At 38.4% G+C, this 21,312-nt stretch overlaps 1 protein-coding gene across 3 annotated transcripts in view; it reads left to right on the forward strand.

Moving 5' to 3' along the window:
• The window catches only part of POU6F2 (POU class 6 homeobox 2), a 313,991-nt gene that overhangs the window by 133,388 nt on the left and 159,291 nt on the right, over window positions 1-21,312 (forward strand). For all 3 annotated transcript variants that reach the window (XM_063323941.1, XM_063323942.1, XM_063323943.1), the window contains exons 3-4: window positions 706-797; window positions 1,738-1,966. In XM_063323941.1, coding sequence (XP_063180011.1) covers window positions 706-797; window positions 1,738-1,966 — 321 coding nt within the window. The remainder of the gene's footprint in view (window positions 1-705; window positions 798-1,737; window positions 1,967-21,312) is intronic.

The following is a 21,312-nucleotide window of genomic DNA, read 5'->3' on the forward strand; positions in this document are numbered from 1 at the left end:
TTTTTCTTTCTCTTCTTCCTTTTCAAATTGGTATTGCGACTTCAGCGAAATTCAGTAGGGCTGGACTGTGTTCTGTACTTAGCAAGTCATTAGTGCCCAGCTTATAGTTCGATTGTTGGATATTGATCATCTCAATAAATGCTGGAAATCCTTGGTTTCACAGAATTTTGCTTGCCCCCCACATGCAATTTAGAAAACAAGCTGTCATTTGGAAGCATACCTGTTTCCAGTTTTCATAGTGCCTTTTTATTGCACACAGTACAGCCTTTGCTGCCTCAGTAACTGACAAAAGAAAATACTTTATTAAGATGCAAAGTACATGTGACTTGATTGTTTTTCAGATAATTTTTGCTTTCAGAAATTAGAATGGCTGATGCTCACCTAAGCGTAAAAAATGCAGTTCCCACGCACGCAGAGTGCTCATGTACTGTATGTAAATTGATGTATAATGCAACCCACATTAGCTGGGTTGATGATAGCTTCAGTTTCACTGCTGTCAGATTTTTGTAGCTCTTTGAATGAGCTGGCTGGTCTGAATGAATGTTAGCATAATTTATGCAGCTGATAAGTGATTTGAGTGCTTGAGTTATTGATAAAGCACTTTAACATATCATTTTCAGCTTGATGTTATGTGACATCAGAGTAGAAGGTAATGTGGCGGTCCCCAGGCTTGATAGTAAAGTCAATCTGCTCTTTGGATTTCAGAGGCCAGAGGAAACACAGTGCTGCCTGACGCAAGCCCACCAGACCAGCACCAACCCAGTCAGTCGCATCCTGCATTCCCTGTTGGGCCTCAGGTCAGTATCTTTCCTTTCGACTAATCGAGACGTGCAATTTGATGAAAAGTAAATAACTGCAATTGATCATCTTTGATCTGTGTAATGTAGAAAATGTGATTCTTTTGACTGCATTTAGTGTTACAAAAAGGGAGCATGTATATATGATGCGTATGTTTTAAAAGTTATTTGTTTGGAAGGGATTACCTTTTTGTATGTTTTTCTAAAATAAAATCTAAACAGTTTTGCATATTTAGGAGGTTAAATTATTTGAATTTCTTATATAAATTATTTTTTAAATACGTGTCATAATTTAATATTAAAAAGCTTGTGCAATTTTAATGCAACCTTACTGGCTCTGACAGTTCTGCCTGTCACACGCAGCTCCTGCATTAGTAAAGGCATTTCATTATCTTTTATGCCAGGTATTTATTTTCTTTAGAGCAAAACGTAGGCATAATAATATGGCACTGTATAACATTTTAAAAGATTTCCCGTATCACTTCACAATTTTATCCAAGTCCAGCAATACTCTTAGAAGACATTCAGTGTTCTTCCACTTCCCAGGACAGTCTTGGTCCATATAGCTTCTGGTAATTCTTACTGTAGTGTTTTTTGCTTTCACCAATCAGTATACAACTGTGAAAATTTGGAAAAGGTTGGCATTTAGGTACTTGTAGACTGACTTGAGTTAGGCCTTCTTGTGTTTATAAATTATCTTCGGTGCATGTGTAATGAATTTTCCAGTCTAGATTCAACTGGGATTGCTACCATGCTACATGACTGTAAGGCTTATAGCTTCAGCCTGTCAAGTTTGTCAAAAGTTTCTGTGTTGGTGAAAACGTATGCTTTAAGAGACTGGAAGCAGTGCATGTCTATAATGGAAGACGAAAGGAGTTTTAAGTGTGTAATACTGAGCTATGCACAGTAAAATAGGCTCGCTGCCTGTGTTTTGTTACAGCCATTACTGACAGCCCAACAGTTAGCCTCAGCAGTAGCGGGGGTGATGCCAGGAGGCACTCCAGCCCTGAATCAGCCGATCCTTATTCCTTTCAACATGGCTGGGCAGCTGGGGGGCCAACAAGGACTCGTCCTAACTCTACCTACAGCGAATCTCACCAACATCCAAGGACTGGTAGCAGCGGCTGCAGCAGGAGGCATCATGACTTTGCCATTGCAAAATCTACAAGGTGAGTCATGTTTAGCGTTTTTCTAATACGTTCTTTTGCCTGTTTGTTTCACTTTTATCTCTCTCTTTTAAACCAAGTGGTCTCTTTTTCCAGTGAAATGTTGATGTGTATTGAAAGTTAATACTTGGATTGGTTTTGAATACTTGAGAGATACTTAAGGGATATTTGCATTTTTATAAAAACAGATTGGAGGCTGGGTCTTAGATTCTGTGGGTCAGTAATGTAAAGTACGTGAATGAGTCATTAGGCTTTTCTGTCATCAGTGATCAATGTTCCCGACTAACCCTTCACTTCAAAATTTCAAATGGCAGCATGAAGACAAGTATTCTGTTTCACCACTGCTGATTAGGGTAGCCGAACAAATAGGGGCAACTAAAACCACAGTATGGCATGAAAATCACTTAAAAAAACCCTCTTACTATAAATCAGAGTTTTCTCAGCTGCCGTCAGTGTCCCAGATATGTGTTCTTGTTCTTGCTGTGCGAGGTCTGCTTTATCAATAAAGTTTGCCATCCTCAGCCATCCTCATCCAAGCTGTTGAGGGAGTTACATGACTCCAAAGTCACAAGCAAAAAGTTCATCCCTGTGTGCATCCTCCCCATTGCCTGAGTAGTACCACAACTGCAACATCTACCCTAAGATATCTGCTGCGTTCTCCCTGTCGTCTAAAATCAGACTGAAAAGTAGTTCTATAAGACCCCCTTCTTCCTTAGTATTCTCTGCTGTTCAATCAATGTGTCTAAGGCTGTTAGAAACAGTGCTCAATCTAAACACTTAAGATATAAAATACAGATGTATTTATTTACTACTCCTAGTTATGTTGATTGCTTCTCAGAAAGCGGTTGCTGCTGAACAGAACTGAAGCAAGTATAGCAAGAGAAGTATTAGTCAGTATCTTACAACAAAATTGTACAGCTTTAATGGAAGAGAATGGTATGGAAGTGGTTGTCCACTGTGGAAGTGATAAAGGTGTGAGCAAAGTAAAGCTTTAGCTCTTTCTATTTGTTTGTTTGTTCATTTATTTATTTCTGATGTAAATCGTAGGAAAAGTTTTCCTCAAACGGACTGGTATTTTTTTTAAATGAATGCTCTGCACTGCACCCTAAGTATTTTTTAGTTACTAAACTCTGGTGGTTGCTGATTACCAGATGAATTGTTTGAAGCACCAAATCCTACAGGTTGGGAAACAGAGAAAAGGAAGAGACAGCGCATGTGTTGAACAAACTCCCTTACAAACCACATGCATAGTACTCTCACCTGTTGGAGCAGCTACTTGCCTTTACCTTGTGCATGTTTTAAAGTTTAATGTCAACAGACCTCTCTTATCATAGTTGTAAATGGTTTTCACTTTAATGTTTAAAATAATGTCTCTCTCATACCATTAAGCTGCACCGAAGAACCTGTCATTCATAAATCATAGATGAAAAGGACACACTAATGCACAAATTTTGCTTGTTTAAAATTTGAGAGTGCATGTAAAGTAGGGAACTGGAGATTAAAAAAATAATGCAGGAACAGGAATGGGTAAAAGCAGATAAAACAAAGTGAAGGGGAAGTGGCTTTTTAGCGTAGGTGGATGATGAAATCTTAATGAAGAAACAGGCATTATAAAAATGCACCTCCAGGTGCTCTAGGTTATAGTTGTTGGGTATGTAGTATTATAAATAAACATAAACTCATGCAGTTCTTACGTCATTTATTCACCCCGTGTTGCAAAGCTGGAGGGTAGAGATTAAGCCAGACAACCTTTGCTCTTTAGTGTAGCCATGGGTGTCTAATTGCTAGCTAAAAGGTGTAACTCTGCTGCCAAATAAATTTTGCAAGCAATGACCTTACCAGATGAAAAGGTTTCCTCAATAATCTTTACTGGTAGACAGAAGCATGGGATCAAATAGGGACTTGCTGGAGCATCAGGTGCAGTTCCCTGTCTATGGACGCAGTCACACCTTCCATAAAATAACTGAAAGGAGCAGAACCCACGAGTTCACTTAGTTGCAGTACTGTTTCTCGTTTCCTTTAGCCTTCCCTCCCGATCCCCTAGGCAAGTGCCACTGCCCTCATTATTTGGAAGTGGAACTGATACACAAGGAAATTAAGTGACTTGGTCAAGATAGCTCTTAAAAGCCCTGAATCACAGTTGTATGCTTCTGTTGCTTCCTATATAGCCCACTCCCCAATGCACGCGTGAATGGAGGTAGAAGTCAGGTAAGAGTGCTGTGTTTCTGGAGAACATCTTTAGCTGTGTGGTATCATCAGTTCCATTGAACCTTGTCAACTTCTGGTTCCTGTTTTTTGTGGTTATTTGAAAGATAATCATAGAATGTGTGTTTTGTTTTGTATCCAGCACTTCTATAGGTATACTCATAGAAGCCCATGCCTCAATGCAGTTTTGGTAATTTCTGCCCTTTGGGTGAAATCAGACCATATTCATCAACTTCCATCTCTCTTAAAACCTCACTATGGCATGGTCAACCTAGATGACCGGGGGACATGTTTTGATGCTATTTTTCTAACCTGTCTTATTACCTCTGTTGTTGTCATGTCTGCTGTCCTTGAATTTCCAGTGCAGTCAAGCACAGATGTCCACAGCTCCTCTGAGCTGGGTCTTTTCCCATCTTCTTTTTCTTTTCTTATTAGTAAACTTCAAAACCTCTTCATGACAAACTACCCAGCTAGGTAAATCAGAAGACACCCTGAAGACTTTTTGAATAATGTATGAATTCAGAAAAGTTCTGATCTAACCGAGTACTTGAATTCATACTAAATGCTGATCAAGGGAGTAATCCCCCCATGTTTTATGTGATCCACATATACATTTAACTGATTTTCTTCTCAGGGACTTTCAGGGCTGAGTCAGGGCGATGAGACCTCAGCGTGACTGGATAAAATAATGAAAACCCTTGCTTGGAAAGAGAAAAGAGCATTCAGTGATAGGAATCATAGAGGACATATGTTAAGTATTTAAAATGAGAAACAAGAGTTTCTTTAAAAATTCAAGACGTTGGTAAAATGGAGCAATTAATGATATGGAAATTACTCATGCAGTATACCTTATTCAGTGAAATTACCTGTTCTTCAGTTGTCAGTTACTTATAAATAAGTTTTGTTTTTTTTCAAATGTATTTGTGTTAAATTGTTCAGTTGCTATACGGTCCTGATCCACCACTAAGTCAATAGGAATTTTGTTGCTGTAAGAGAAAAGAGGTTTAGACTAAGCCACTTTCAAAACTACTTTTCCTGGTACATACTTGATTACTTTCTGTTTGTTACACTATGTCATTTGCCATACACACCGCTATACCATATCTGTTCCCTCAGCAAGTAAGTCCAATGTGTGTGAACAGAAGGAAGGAAGGTGAATGTGTAAATTCTTGCTGTGAAACTTACAGAAATATATTTTCCCTGGCTCCTGTTAAGCAAATTTCATATGCGCAAGTAATATGCAAAGAATACAATTTACTGAGATGCCAGAGGGCTGGTGGCAGAATAGAGCCATCTGCTTTAGAGTAGACAGAAATCCCCGAGCATAACACAGATTCACCTATGGAACTTTGGCTTTCCACCAACAGTTCTTTGAAGAAAACAATAAAATCAACCATAGGTTTTTACTGTAATCTACTAAAAGCACTGAAGATGAGTTTAAAAACCGTTCAAAAAAGCTGTTGTCTCAAGAAATTTACGCACCTGTTTTCCCCTCACATTTTCTTAGAATTACAGCTGGAACACAGCTGTGTTTTCCTAACCAACAAAAATTTTACAGGTGTCACGATTGCAAGGTGGAGGTTGTGAGAAGGCAAAAAGTGAGGCAGGTACCCTACAAGGCAATGTGTTGCCTGTCTGTTACTTCTAGTCCATTGCTTCTTGGCCTGTCCTTATTCACTTAATGCAGAAAACACTCTGCCAGCTTTCCTGTTATCATCCAAACTGGTGTTCATCAATATTCCGCTTTCCGTCTTTGGGAAACTTTTCTCTGGCTGAACAGATTCAGTTTCTGCATCTCCTTTGCCAGGTCAGATTTCTCTACATTTTGGGGTGTGTGTGCTTTTTTTTTTTAATATTAGTTATTCTTCTCAAGAGACTCTCCAAGGGACCAGTATTGCTTAATCTCAGAGTATTCAGCAATGCCTGGGAGCTGATACGCATGGAAAGACATTTTCTTCTTAAGCCCATCTGATTTTTATGTCTCAATGTAATATTTTTGTATATCTGACCAGAAAGAGAACTTTTTGGGGGGCTGAGTTTGTTCTTTCTTGTTTTCTTAATATATATTTTTAGCCGTGTTGATTTCATGTTAAAATCACTGAGAAATGGGAAAGTATTCCAATGCTAAAGAGTCACTAAGGGCTGTTCTCTCATTTTGTTCACTTTTCCATGACAGCCAAAGCAGTTTTAGATAAAATTTAATGCACTTTAGCTATCTGTTTAGTGTAGTACACATGTTCAAAATGAGAAGAAACTATCGCGGTGTCTCACTGCGAGACATCTCACTGCTGGCCACTCGCGCACCATGGATAACAATTTGGTAGTCTCTCTGCAAAGGGTTGGCCCAAATATATAACATCACATAGCAATGGCACAACAGTGTTTTGCATATCTCCACCAATATGGAGCTTGAATGACACTTGAACCTTGAAAAAAATCAACAAGTTGGAGATTCTAGCCTCATGGCACTGAAACTTTATGCATTATATTTCCACTACACATCGCACTGTTCCTAAAGTGGATGTCAATAATTTATTTCCAAGCCAGAGTTTCGCGGTCTTGAGTTCTGAAAGAAATGAGAACAAACCATCTCCCCAAATCATTAGTGAAAGGCTTCAGTGCTGAAAGGAATCCTTGCATGGCTGAAAATGTGAAATCATTAAATTACATTATTTAAACAGCAGCAGGTCATATTTTAGCTGCAATACAATGGAAGGGGAAATGTATTAAACACCTTGAGCTAGGAGACAGCCATTAAAATGCACTGATATGGTTAACAATAGACATAGATGAGGGTAAAAAAAATTTAAAAAGGTTTTTTTTTTGATGTGTAGATCAGTCAAAATGAATGTTGGGTAAAGACAATGGTAGCAAAAAAGGAAAAAAGTATTGTTTACATTTATTAGATCTTGTTTCATCTGAACATAGATTTGTATCATTAATTGGGCAACAGATAAAGTAAACATGCTCTGTCTGCATTCCCCCATGTACACACACCTTAAAAATCAGAAATCAGAGCGAGATGAAAAACAAAAAAGAGACAGAAAAGAAGTAAACTACAAACCTCGATTGCTTACTGATCTAGAGTCCAAATTCCAGTTTTTTAGAACATTTTCCCCTTTTAACTAAAGTGATGCAGTCCCTATTCATTTGTATTCCCCTTCAAGTAACATGAAATAGCTTTCAGAGTCTACAGAAAGGCAGTGTTTCACTTATGTATTTTAATGAGCACCAATGTCAGTAATAATCAAAATGATGTTTCACTTAGAGGAATAGTTTATTCCCAGGTACTTCTGCAGTGTACTAACATAACCAGAACAAGAATGACAAGAACCAAGAAAAGGAGCTGCACTCGCTAGCAATTTCTGTGAAGCCCTCAAACCAAATATACCTCCTCTGTCACTGTATAAATGGTGCACATAATGCAGTCGTCGTGAAGGGCTCACTTACACGAAGAAGGGGGTTGCCACCCCCTAAGATTTACCTCCCTACCTTAGTACATGGAAAGAAATAGGAGAAATTTGTGCATCCTTAAGCACACTGTGCTGTGCATGGAGTGTCTGTGGATTAGCAGCCACTAGAGCAGGTCTCCTCAGGCTAACAGCTGTATCCCATCCAAACAGTGTTGTAGGGGAACTGAAGTAATAGGCAGAGATCCCTCAAGATAGAGTAGGTAGAAGGTTTCGTGTCTCCATCTGGTCTCCCAGGAAGCGTACTGTTTGGGAGGCCTAACATTTGCGTTTGGAAGAAAGGGCAAAAACTGCTTTTCTGAAGGTAGAAGGTTCTTTTTAGGCTGTTTTTTTGTTTGCTTGTTTGTTTTTGTTTGCTTTTTCCCCACTATACATGCCTTCTCCTGTGGGAATGCTGCGGGCCCGTGTTAATTGCTCATCTTGTTCAGTGGCAAATTGCCACCTTCACAGAGAGAATGTGAAAGGTTCAGGGCTTTATTAGTTACTAGTTGTTTATTGATCACTCCCAGTGTGTTAGCTATTTGTTGTTTGGATTTTCTGCCCCATAAGTTAAAGGCCTACTGTCAGAGACATTAAAATGCAATAGTCTTAATGCTTGTGTGCTCTGCTGTTGACTTCCACCCAAAATAGACCCCAGACATGCCTATTTTTTCACTACTGATGGTTACGGAACGACATCAGTGAGGAGTAATGATGTGATGTAGATCAAATTAATTCTGAAATCAAAGTGTTCACACCTACTTAAACTTTGTGGGCCAAATTTTGGCGGAGTCTAAGTTTCCAGACTCATATACCAAGGAGCAGATGGAAAAGACAGAAGTAGTCTGCTCCTCTCAAAAGTTTCCTCCAAAACCATATTGGTTAACTACTCTCTAGCAGACATGACGACTAGGCTAGGAGCTGTGGCGTGACTGGTATGCAAGACCTGGGCATTTCTGGGAATGTACCCCTTTATTCAGCCCTGACTCAGACTGATACTGCTCCTGGCAGGAATATTCTGTGGCAGGATTATAAATGAAATTTCTGTCAACCAGAACATGGATGCATTTTAATGCTGCTTTTAAAGTATATCTTTGTACCTGTTTCCAGGAGCCTTTAATCTTCTTCTTGAATTTAGACCGTGACAATTTAAATTAATGTAGAGAAAACTCATTCCAATAATGTTAAGCACTTAACTTACTGTAATCTTACAAAAGCCAAGAAATTTCAAATGCAAGTGAAAATCCTAGCTAGTGTTTGTCACTCTGTTCCTCACCTCTGCATTGTAGCATACATGCTACATGCACTGGTAGATCACATGCAAATAGGTAGGTACATCTAGATCACATGCAAATAGATAGGTACATCTATATGGTATATGCATATATGACTCATATGCTGATCCAAGACTCCTTACTGCAATAGAGTGAGCTATAGAGGGTTTACCAGGATGGATTTGCAGTCTTCACTCTTAATTTCCTTGCCTTAGTGGATTTAAGTCAGACGTTTATAGTCTTTGTGGTTTAATTTCCTTTGTTTTTCCATGGTGTTTGTATTAATAAAATCCCAATGATTCATATTTTAAAAACTCCCTGGACACAAACTTGTGTTCCTGATAGACCAGTGAGATTCTAATCAAGCACATATATATTTAGGGACTCATAAAAACAACAAAGTCTTTATTGACCAACTGGGTTTATGGGCATTTTTACTAGTGTGAATTTGGAATGTATGGAACATACAAGTTAACCATCTGGGAGCCAATTTTTTGTGATGAATTTCTTTAAAGTCTTTGTGGTTCTGTACCACAGAAGCACACACATCCTCTTTTTTTGTAGACTTTTTATTCTTTTTTTGATGTCATGGAAAGTTCTGAAGATATCTTATGACTTTCTTACTAAAATGTTGAGGTTTACGCATCTTGAAACATTTTACAGCATTTTTTTCCCTTTTTATGAGAAAAAAGATCAGTCTGCCACTGAGATTGCTCTAGAAATGGGAACAGGACCTGTCTGGTGATATCAGCAAGGATGAAAGTGAAACTCCTTGAGTTTTCTCATCCCCAGACCTTTATGCGATTTTGTGTCCTTTGGGTAGAATTCCGCACTCATGGAGATCTTCGAGCTTCGGTCTCATTTTGCTACCAATCCCTGAAGCTGCTTTCATTTCTTGAACGTTTTGTCTTCACAAGGCTGTTGCTCTGACAGATGTTACAGACAGCACAGGATGTACCTTTGTTGTGCTCTGCGCTCCACCCCAGATGGCCCATGGGATCTCTTCCCACCTGTGAATGAATGTGCAGATTGTTGGTGCTATGATTCTCTCCAAAGTGGCTTAAATCACCACTGTTAGATGCCTTGAGCTCCTCAGACACAGCTAGATCTTTGCTAAATGTCCTAAATTCTTAACTTTTCTCCTGGCTCATAGACCTAAAAGAGGCTAGTCTCTTTTTCGGTAGCTGAAATAATAAGGTGTATTTTCGTTATTTGGGACCTACGGTGACCTTTTCCAGCCCATAGAATGATTGGAAGTTTCCACCAAGGTTAGGAAGATCCATCCCAATATGGATTCTTAGACTATAGCCTACTATAGGATTTTTTGCTTATTTATTTTAACATGAATATTGCTTTTAAACTTAATCAACTGTAGATTTGACATATCTTACAGACCTGGTTGTGTTTTGTTATGATAAACTATGCAATGTTAAAAAGAAATCTTCAGCATAGAGACAAGTTTCTCATCTAATTTCCATGATTAAGTCTATTCAAGTCAATTCTGATGCTTTGGATTCACGTAATCTGGTCCTTGGGTATCTCTCGCTTTCTGTTTCTCAGATCCCATTTCAGTCTCTTGTCCCTTTACTCATCCAGTACTGTTTTTTCTGCCCATCCTTTAATTTCAGCTTGTTTTTTTAAAAGTTATTAACAATCCAAATATTCCTGAATGTATTTCGTACTGTGAAGCTGATTTCCCATTACATCAGCAATAATAAATGAAACAGAGGTAAATGTCTGGAGGTGATAAACCTGTTGTAATTTTCCAAGTACATTGGGCCTCTGTATTTTAGAAGATGCAGTTGGAACAGGACATGAATCCTGTCTAAAAAGCAAGGAAATTATAGTAGTACATTTTCAGGAAATTCACTTATTGGCAACCTGAAAGTTGTTTCTTTTATTTTGTTTCTTTTTAAAAGGATAAAACCTCTCGAGAACAAATTTTGTTCATGTTCTCTGAAAACAGTAAGTCTCGCAATCTGAACAGAGCAATCACTTTCAGATTCTCTCTTTGAGATTTTAGCTTTTCCTTTCCCAAATTAGTGCTTGTGAACTGTAAAGGAAGACCCTGTTCCCTTCCCAGCACTGTAGCATCTTTAAAAAAATATTCTATCCCAGCTTTTTTTCCCCCCATTCATTTTACTAGTAACAAAATCAGTTCTTTAAATCTTTGGTTTTCTCTGCTTTAGCAGAAGTGGTTGTTCAAAGTTACATCTTAGGAAATGACATTTATCTAATACAAGCACCTCGGCCAGTTGCAACCAAAATTAAAAACATATACTATTTCTTCCATTTGTCAGAAGAATATCATTGGTTGTAAGTGTAAGACTTATCAAGTGTATCTTTATGCATTTATGTTCCCATGAGTGCCATTATTTTAAAATTTCTTAGTGGTGTTTATATATATTCAACGTTTGACATCAGATAATTTGAGTTTGCTATGTTTGTGAGATAACTCACAAGGGAGAAAGTTGTATTAAATAAATAATAGAGATAAATTTTATACTTCCATATATTTCAAAGCTAATGCAGCTAACTTGCAGTGGAATGGTAACATGAAGACACAGTGCTATAATATGATTGATTTGTTTTGACAGCAGCCAAATAATTGAGAGTGAAAGGTGTCAGCACAGATGAAATATTGTATAAGCCACATTCAGAAGGCAACCCCAGCAGCAATAGCAACTGGAGTTTTATTTCCTTTGATATCGCACTGTTACTCACTTCCAGTTTATTATAAAATCGTGAAAGGTACGCAACTTTCCATATGATGGAGGCTTTTTATGGAGGGGTTAGAAACAGAAGTTTGTCAGGTACTTGAACAATAGATACTGACAATGGGATTTACGATGGATACAATATACAAGGGTAAATTATCTTAATCTTTCCCCCTGGTTTTCTCTCTTCTTTTAATCCCTTTTTACAGGCTACTGCTTATCTGGCATCTTACCTCTAGCTTGGAGGGTAAGTGACTCCCTCCAGAGCAACCATCAGTGTCAGTCTATGGATTGCCTGGCAGGGGATTGATGCAAAAGCAGTGCTGCTATTACCCTCCCCAGCAGTGAGACTTGGTTTTAGTTCACCTCTTCTGCACAGCAAACTATACCCATTCTGGCTAACTGAGACACAGGGTAAGGCTTGTGTGTTTGCATCATGGCATCCTACTGCACTGCAAGGAATACAAAGAACTATAGCATCTTTTGAGCCTAGGAGAGTGTAAGTGCGCAAGTAACCTAGTACAGAAGGTGCTCAAATAGACCAGCTGAAATAATGCCTAAAAGCAAAAGGATTTGAAAATCACTATTAGTCTTCCTTAAAAGCACAAAAAAAACCAAGAGAAGAGGGGCGTGCCTGTGAAAACACAAGCTATAAAGCTTCCTTTGTCCTGCAGCCCCATTGACTTAGTGGAGCAAGACTCCAAGGTATGGTTTGAATTGAAATGTATATGTCCCTCCATTCATTTCAGAAATGCTCCATTAAGAAGACACAAGTCGATGTACATGACAAGGGTTCTCAGTAATGAGCTCTTGCTCATGCAAAACAAAACAAACTATGACAACCATCATGTTAACAAGATCAGGAACCCTTGTGGCTTTGTAGTGTAACATCTAATCTATATCTATACCTATACCTATACAAATATAATTATCTTTCTTGGAAAAAAATAAATAACAGAATGGGATGAGATTTCCAATACAGCGCAACATATACAGTAACATTGCACTTGCATTCTCTTTGTCTCCTGATCGGATCATTTCATAAATGGTGTGGTGATTAGAAACCAGGGCTGAGAAACCTAAACTTACTAGTGTTATTTAGGGAAAAGTTTTCGTTGAAGTGGTGTAGGAAGGCCAGGAGGTGAGCCATTGTTCATGAAATAAATCTTACTGTATAGCAGGCTGCATCTACTGAAGTATTTTGGTTCAGAGAAGTAGAGCAAACTTGAAATGAATCCCTCTGGTTTCACCATTTGTCTCATGTTAGTTTGATGTGAGTAGACCAGGTTTCTTTTGGAGGAAACTAAACTAGAAGCTCCACTCCAGGTGCAAACATTCCAGAGCCAAGTGGAGACACAAAGGCCCAAACCAATGGTTGGCCCTTTGGACAGCTTCAAGACCCGTACGTTCAGTGCAAGAAACCAGAGTAATTACAGTCCAAAGTAAAACCCCTGAACAGCAAGTAGAGGAAAAGAAAAGGACTCAGAGCCAACTATGATCCTCTCATACTGCAGCAGGTCATTGCTAATGTTAATATGGCCTTAAACCTGTATTTTCTGCTTCAGGAAGATGTGTCTGGTGACTGTTGTACATGCAATGAAAACAGATCCTACGTTGCTTGCTAATTCAAAGCAATGTTATTGAGGTAGATGTTTCTGTTAGAGCACCAAGTGCCCAGGTTGCAGGGTTGTGCGGCTTATGTAATAAATAAGTCTTTGCCATCAGTACCTGCAGAATTAAATTTAACTTGGCAGCTTTGCTTTTAGCCACCAGCAGCTATAATGATCTGTTTAGTAATTGTCGGCAAAATGCTGAAAATGAAATGCGTGAATGTTGTGTCTATATAAATCTATTGATAGGCACTGAAATGGGCACGTAGACATCTAAATCTGAAGTTCTGATATGTATTTGCTAGTGTCTAATTCAGAGTGGAAACACAGGCTTTCCAAGCATTATGTTTTCTGTACAAGAAGTACAGTCTCCTCATCAAGAAGTACTCAGAATTCGTGAAAACATGGGTGGCTGAAAAGACTCTCAGGGGAGTGCATAGTTTTCATGAGAAGTTTTTGCTTTTCTTTTCTTTCCAATATGCCTTCAGATATTTTCTTTTTTACATCCCTACTAGTACCTATGAGCATTTACATGTACTTTTACTGCCTCTTTTGAGCTTCAGCTAGACCCTCATCCAGGAGCCTTTAGCCAGTAGGCTGTGGAATAGAAACTCCTTCTGAGAAGAATTTCACAAAGTCAATATAAAGAGATAGAGGATCCAGTTAATGGAGGGACACTCAAGTGCCTACTGTGCTTTCTGGCCACCGTAATTGGGATTCCTCTTTGGTTCCTCACCTCTTGATTGTTAGAGGCATTTGCCAACGCGTTGCTGACTGAACAAAATATGAAAGGGAAAATGGAAAGACAAGTGAGGTAAAACCCAAAAAGCACAGCCTTCTGGCCCTTAGATGGCTAAGCAAATGGAAAAGAGACAAAAAGTAAGCTAGTTATCCAGTTGAACCAACTCATAGGGATCTTCCACATTGAGTATTTTTGTGGGCCTTTACAGATTGGTCAGATAACTCAACCAATTACTTCTTTATTTAGCTAAAGACAAAGTAGTTAGCTTTAAAATCTTGTTAGAGGACCAGACAGGTTGTCTTCACAGCAATCCCTACAATAAAGATTCTGGTGACTATTAATAGACGTGTTTTTGGAGACTTCACTGTTGTGAATAGCTTTCTTCTTAGATGATGGGTTTTCTCTAAATCAGGAAGCAAAGAAAACATTTTTCCCCACACCTCTTCATATCTGAAGTCATTCTCCATCACTGTTATAAGTGGTCAGCTCTAAGTGGTGATTGTGATATGCCAGCACAGAGCCAAATCTGGAGGCCCTCAACTCTCAGTTTTAGTGAGGGAGATTCACGTTAGATGTGATGCTTGAGGCCCTGTTGACATTTGGGAGTTTGGGTTTTAAAAAATCCTATGTGAAGACCCTCAAGGTTTGGCTGACTATAACCTGCAAATGGTTTGGCAAGACCCTATTTACAGAGACTGTTCAAGAGCCTTTCCCTTCCCCCATTTCAGTGGTCAGCACTGACACATTGCATTATGAGAAAGAGCCCCACTTAACGCAGAACTCCTTTCAATTGTCATGAGCACTCAGCCTTATTTAAACTGACACCCTCTCCATCACCCCCAAGCTAGAATCCCAATGTCAGAGTGCTTCAAGAACTTGGGATTCAAAGCTGTACTGTCTTGCTAAGAGCTGTGATAGAGCGGTGCAAAACAGCACGGAAGTGAACTTCAGAGATGGAAGGACAATCCTAAAGGTGGAGGGAGACACGGTGAATATGGATATGCCGGGTAAGCAGAGGAAAACAGAGCGAAGGCAAGGCCTGCATGTGGATTCAGATCAGGAAAGAGGCTTGGAGGACCCACGCGTCTCTCTTCCCTTGCACTTAATCAGTTCATTATACTTCGGTGATCTGGGGTCATGCCATTAGAAAGGGTAACAATTCCTTTGTGTTCCAAAAGAAGATACAACTCTTCCTTCTCCCACCACACCAGGTTGCTCTGTGGGAGTATTTGTCCTTCAAGGTTTGGTGCTGAGGTTCTCAATTACCAAAAACACATGAAACCAATCTGACATTAAATAGCAAGGAAATTCCTGGTTTGAGGAAATGTAGTCTGCCTATAAAAAGAGTTAAATGACAACATGATCACTCCTGCCCCTTACTGCTTCAGCAAATGCTTATTTAGTGGTATTTAAGTGGTCCTGTTTATATGAAAAAGGGTCATTTTAATGATCCAGTGTTTACTAGTGGGGAAACTAAGGCACAGAGTAGTGAAGTGACTGCCCTGTGTTTCTCAGCAGGACAATAGCAAGACCAGACATAGAAACCATGTTTCCCAAGTACAGTCTGCCAAATACGTGTTTACAAATTTGTAGGGGGAGAGTGTTATGTTTAAATTAACGTAAGAAAAGAACATTGCAGAGAATACTATTTCAGGATATTTTCTGGGCATTCCTATAAAACATTTTTCATAGATGATTTTAAAGGCTGAATCCTGCTTGGCTCACAGGCATATCCCATTGGTTTTAGGGTGGTTGCTTCCCTAAGTACAGATAGCAATATTCAGTCATATATTTTAGCCCAAACAAAGGTTCTGTTACAATATGAGAAAAAGAATGGTTCAAATAAAGCACAGCCAATGGCTGAACTGTGAATGGTTTTCCTCCTTTTCTTCCTTTTCTGTCTTCTTTCCCCTAGAGAGGTACATGATTGCAGAAGGGGTTTGGGATTAAGTAATCATGTCTGCTTTCTGCAAATCTAAAGCAGTTTATATTTCTGCCTGAATTTTTGGGTTAGGAACAAATGTCATTGTCATGAAAGACTTTTAGCTCTACATATGGTTACATTTCAAAAATGTACCTGCTTTTTAGAGGTGGGGGGAGGAGAGGAAAGGGAAGAGTACTACTACTTGGGTCTCATGCCAGACTTTAATGTAAAATTAATTCCTTTAAAAAGATTTTTAAAAAACCACAACATTTTTCTAATGTGCATTAAGAATGTTGGAGAGCTCACTGAAGCATATGCTTTGAGCTTTCAGGAGCAATCTGTAGTCAGGCATTTTAAATGAAAATTGATTTGTGATTTACATGGTCAGTGGAAAGAAAATTAACTTATGGAAGGTTGTAATGAAATATTAGACAAGTAAAAAAGTAGATGGTGATCTAGTGGAACTAAAAGTCCCATCTGGAAGAATTCTGTGACATTTTTACATTTATCTGTGTTCTGCATGAGTTGTAATGTTAGTGGTAATTTTATGGGACTGAACTGAAATGAAAAGGGTGTTATCACAGATTGCCTACAATATAGGATTGTGTTCAGTGGAGAGTCCTGTATCCTTTTCTCCATTTTCCTATAATATGACTCATTGCACTTTTTTCAGCTACTGTTGTTGAATTCATTCAGCCTTTTACTTGAGGTTATTAAAGAAGAACATCAAATGCTCACAAATACAATCTAGCAGCACATTTAAAAGCAACACTGCTGCTTCCACTTACTGCTGCATAGTTGAGGCACTGTCCAGGAGACCCTTTAAAATATATGCTAAAATAGCATGTTACCACTCTGAAACACAGTTCATTAACACAGTTTAAAAAATATGTTCTGTTTTGATTTATGACTCATCAGCATAGTACAACTGAAGAATTAAAGCTTCTACAGAAAACATACCGCCATACTTGTATTCCTCAGTCCCTTTTGAACTCTGATATTCAGTGTATGACATCCCTGATTGCTCTTGCTGTCAGCTTCTTGGAGAATGAGGAAAGAGAAACGTGTCAGAATAACACGATGCCCCACTCCCTGCACTCTTCTGCTTTTGTACTAAAAAATCTTTCTCCTGTTGCAATAAGCTAGACTTTACTGGTATTGGAAAGAGGAACTCCTGTACTGTCTTCTAACAGATAATCTTCCTCCTTCTGTAGTCTCCATGTATGGCAACTTCTGATTTGTCATAGTTTACGCACTTTGAAATGTGGGGCTCTGATTTGGCAGAAGATGAATATTCTTGGAATCAGTAGGATCTATTAAAGCATTTGGCGAAATTAGTCCCATTGTGGATTTAAAATACCTCCAATTTCCAAAATCTAGAGAAGAGTCTTCCCATCAAAGGCTTGCTTCCTTCTGTTATTAAATGAATTAGCTCTACATCCTATCGAAGTCTTGTTTGTTGTGGACGTCTTATCTCCCTGTTCACAGGAGAGGTGCCTTAGATTCCATAAGCGGGTGAAACTACATTTACGCTGTTTCTTCTCCTGTGTTCCTTTAGGAATATATAGGTCTGATCTAAATGTATGCGAAGCATTCTAGTTTATTTGAACTGTGCAGGGTTTCAACATGGCTCAGCACCATGAAGGGTTCGGACACTGTCGAGCAAACACAGGCTGTAGACTTGTACCTTTTCTCATTGTTATCTTTTCCTAATGACGGCTGGAGAATCAGGTTTGAAATTATACCATGTGCATATCATCGTTAGCTAAAATAGTCTTAAACCTCAAATTGTATAACTGATGTATGCCATGTATTAGTTTGAATGAGTGCGTTATTGAAGAATATCGTTTGAAACGCACCATGTTATTTCTCCAGGAAATTAGTTTTGTAAGCATACTTGAAAGAGGAGAAATATCACAGATCTATCACAAAGAGTATATATGTTTTTCAATAGAATGATGTGGCTAATGATGGTAGGAGCAGCCTTTCTAATCACAGGATACTGTAAAGGTCAATATTAGGTATTGGCTTTCCGTCCTGTCCATCTGAAACAATATACCATAGTGAATGTAATCAGTAAATGGTGGTAAATGAACCTATTAGAAACATTAGCATTGCAGAAAGACAAGATTTGAGAATAGATGTTAAGTGGATCCTGCAGCTGGTAATTGTCATCCTGGGAATAATTACACTAATTAATAGTTGCTAACCCCAGACCCTTGCGCCTGTGACTTTGAATGAGTTAATGATTGCTGCTCTGGAGAGTGTATTGCTGGTAGATTTTCACTAAGTGTCAGCAGAGTAAAAAGGCCCCAGGGAAGAGACTTTGTCTCTGATGATCTTTAGGGTCCCCATTTTTACAAACCACAAGTACATCACTGAACGATCAGATAACGTCTCCACAGACCACAAAGTATTTAGGGATTTTATAATGAAGAGATCCATTTCATCATAAAGTTCCTGGTTTGTAAAGTTAATATTAAGTTCATGTAACCTCAGACACATAGCACTTGCAATCAGCAGGCTTTACTTTTGAGGCTGTGCTTTAAATGAACCACAAAAGCCAATTTTTTCTATTGTCTTTCCTTCTGACCCTAGTTAAGTGGACTCTATTTCTACTGGAGTTAATTTAAAACGCTACCAAATCTTTATTGACATCATTTAATTTTTGTAGGCTTTTAAAAACTGGGAAGTTTATTTTACATAGCAGAGTGGGTCTGATTCTTTTGATTGTTCTGTTCTGTCTCTCTTTCATCCCTCTACCCCCCAATAAACAAGTATATGAATCTGTAGTATCCATAAATTCAGGGCATATAATCTAGTTGTCTTCTAAGGGTGAATATCAGGGATAATCTTGTATCATTAAAATCAATAGTTTACTGGTGTCAAAATAGCAAAAGAATAATTCCAGTAAAATTAAGCTTATGTTCATCAAGCACAAAGGAAAATGTAAGGAGAAGTGTATTTCTCTTGGTCTTGCAATCTGTGAGGGAAAGGATTATTAATATACTTTGGAATATTAGTCCATAAACTTTGATCAGATGGAACGATAAAAAAATGAGTGCTGGCCCATGTTGGAGCCTTTTTTGTATAAACAAACAACAAAGTAATATTGTAAAATCGTAAGTACAGGTTACTTACACTACTACACTACTAGTTGGTGATTCCTCATATTGTCTTCAGAGAGTTAGAAGAGATCATAAAGACAGATCTTCTCTTAACTGCATTTACTGCATCTGATGGTTTCCCATGGCCCTCCAAATGGACAAGAGAACTCCTTAAGGCCAGTGTGAGTTGTCCTGGTCTGAGCTGTAAAGCTGCTGGTTCACAAAGGTCCTAGCCATCTTTAGTTAGAAAAAGGAGAACTCCTTGTAGAAAAATCTATGGAAGTTTCAAAGAATTGAAAAAAAATCTGTAGCTTTGAACTTAGAACCTAGAGTATAAACCTAGTATCTGTACAGCACTTTAAAGCAAGAATAAACATGGCATTTGTATGGGCAGCTCATTTGTTTTCTACAGTCTGCAATAGAGAATTTATTTTGTAAACTTTTTCTTTTTACGTCACTTATTTCTCATAGGCTTGTGGTATTTTTTTCTTTGATTTGTTTTGTTTACTAATTATGCGCATAAAGGCAAGTGTTATTAGTGCTAAAGTAAGATAAGAATGCTGAAGTTTTTAAGGAAGAAAGCAGAATGAATTTTAGGAGCCACGTAGGTACTAAATGGCTCCTTTAGAGACCACAGTGTCACGTAGGCTGAGAGGAAAATGTCCCCAGGCTTTTCAAACCAGATATGAAAGTTAAATCTTTGCTATCTCCCTTAATTAAGATTCTGTGATTCCCCGCATGACAATTTATGGAATAGTATGTTTTGTAATGGTAAGTATATTATTTGTCTCAGAAGGAACAAGCTATTAGAAAGGTATTGAAGTAGCAGAGCAAAAAGGTACAAAACATTTAAGAAACACGTTCCTTTGCCAATTAAAATCATTAGTTCTTACAGTCCTTCCAAAAGATTTTCTCTCACACGATATGTTAAAAAATTGTAAACGTTGCATGTTGCATTATGCCATGGCAGTAGTGATGAAGCTCAATTGTCTTTATATTCATTCACACCCTTGAGAAGGGTGGCAAATAAAAAGATGATATCAGAGTTAACTGCAGGTCTGTTTATCCTTTGTAAAAGAAGAAGAAACTGAATAAGATCTATATTTTGTTGTATTTGTACAGACTGTTTCAAGGATGCTAATATCAGTTTGGTAAGTTAAACAAAAGAATTTCAAAATATTATGGAACAAGAAAACAATCCTGAGTAACAGAAGACTTTGGGGGAAAGAACAGAAACTGAGTGGAAGATAGTGTTCGTGGAAGTTACAAGCCATCCAACAAGGCAGGATGAAACTGAAAATATACCAATTGTCCAAAAAGGTGGATATGATATACAGCAAGAAAGGAATAGAGAAATAGTACTACAGGAACTGCTTTGTGAATGAATAAGAGGACTTGGCTTTTAGAACTACAGAGAAGTGCCTGAGTATTTGGACTCAGACAACGGCACAAAGGGCTGGTGTAGGAGATACCAACACTCTGAAAATGTTAGCAGAGCCCAAGGGGTCTCCTCACGTCGGTGCTGAGAGTGAGCCCGCCCCTGGAAGACAACAGTCATTGCTCAGTGACAAAGTTAACCAGACAGTGCATAAACCCACGACATTGGACATCAACCAAGCAGATTAGGTCTTTTGTTCCAGACATAGCAAAGATCATGAGACTTGTGTGAGAGAGCAAAGGACACAAATTGGAGGCTTGCAGCTCACAAAAATAATTAATTTCCCTTAGAGAGTTAGTTCTTAGACTGCTGTTGCTGAAACTGGGAATTTGGAGATAAATTTCCAGAGGAATATGACTAGACAGGGTCTAGCCTCCTGTTCTAGAGAGAACACGGTCTTTATAGAATTCTGCCCATTTAAACCCCAAAGAGCTCTCATTATCTTTTTTTGTTTGTTTTTAGACTTTGATTCACTGTGCTTCAAAAGATAACAGTCTGCCTAAGCAGGAAAAGTGTGGTTCTGAATCAGTATTCTAAGGGTAAAAGGTTAGAGAAAATCACAAAACAAAAATTAAATCTGGATTTGAGATGGACAGAGAAACAGTAAATCCAAATAGACGGTGAGGAACAAAAATGTTAAGCATAAAGCCAAAGAACATAAATCAGGAAAGCCTGGAATTAAGCAAAAACATGAAAAGTCCTGGCCCCATTCGATGCAACAGCAGAATTTCCCTGCATTTCAGTCAGGTCAAGATTTTGCCATTGTGGGGTGAAAACAGGAAGCCTAAAAACATACGATGAAAAAAGAAGCACTTGGGAGAACCAGCCTGAGAATGTGAGACAAATTATCTCTGGAGGCTTGGTGTATCAGAGGGTCTTTCTT

Source organism: Chroicocephalus ridibundus, chromosome 2, assembly GCF_963924245.1.
Source record: "Chroicocephalus ridibundus chromosome 2, bChrRid1.1, whole genome shotgun sequence".
Classification (NCBI taxonomy): Eukaryota; Metazoa; Chordata; class Aves; order Charadriiformes; family Laridae; genus Chroicocephalus; species Chroicocephalus ridibundus.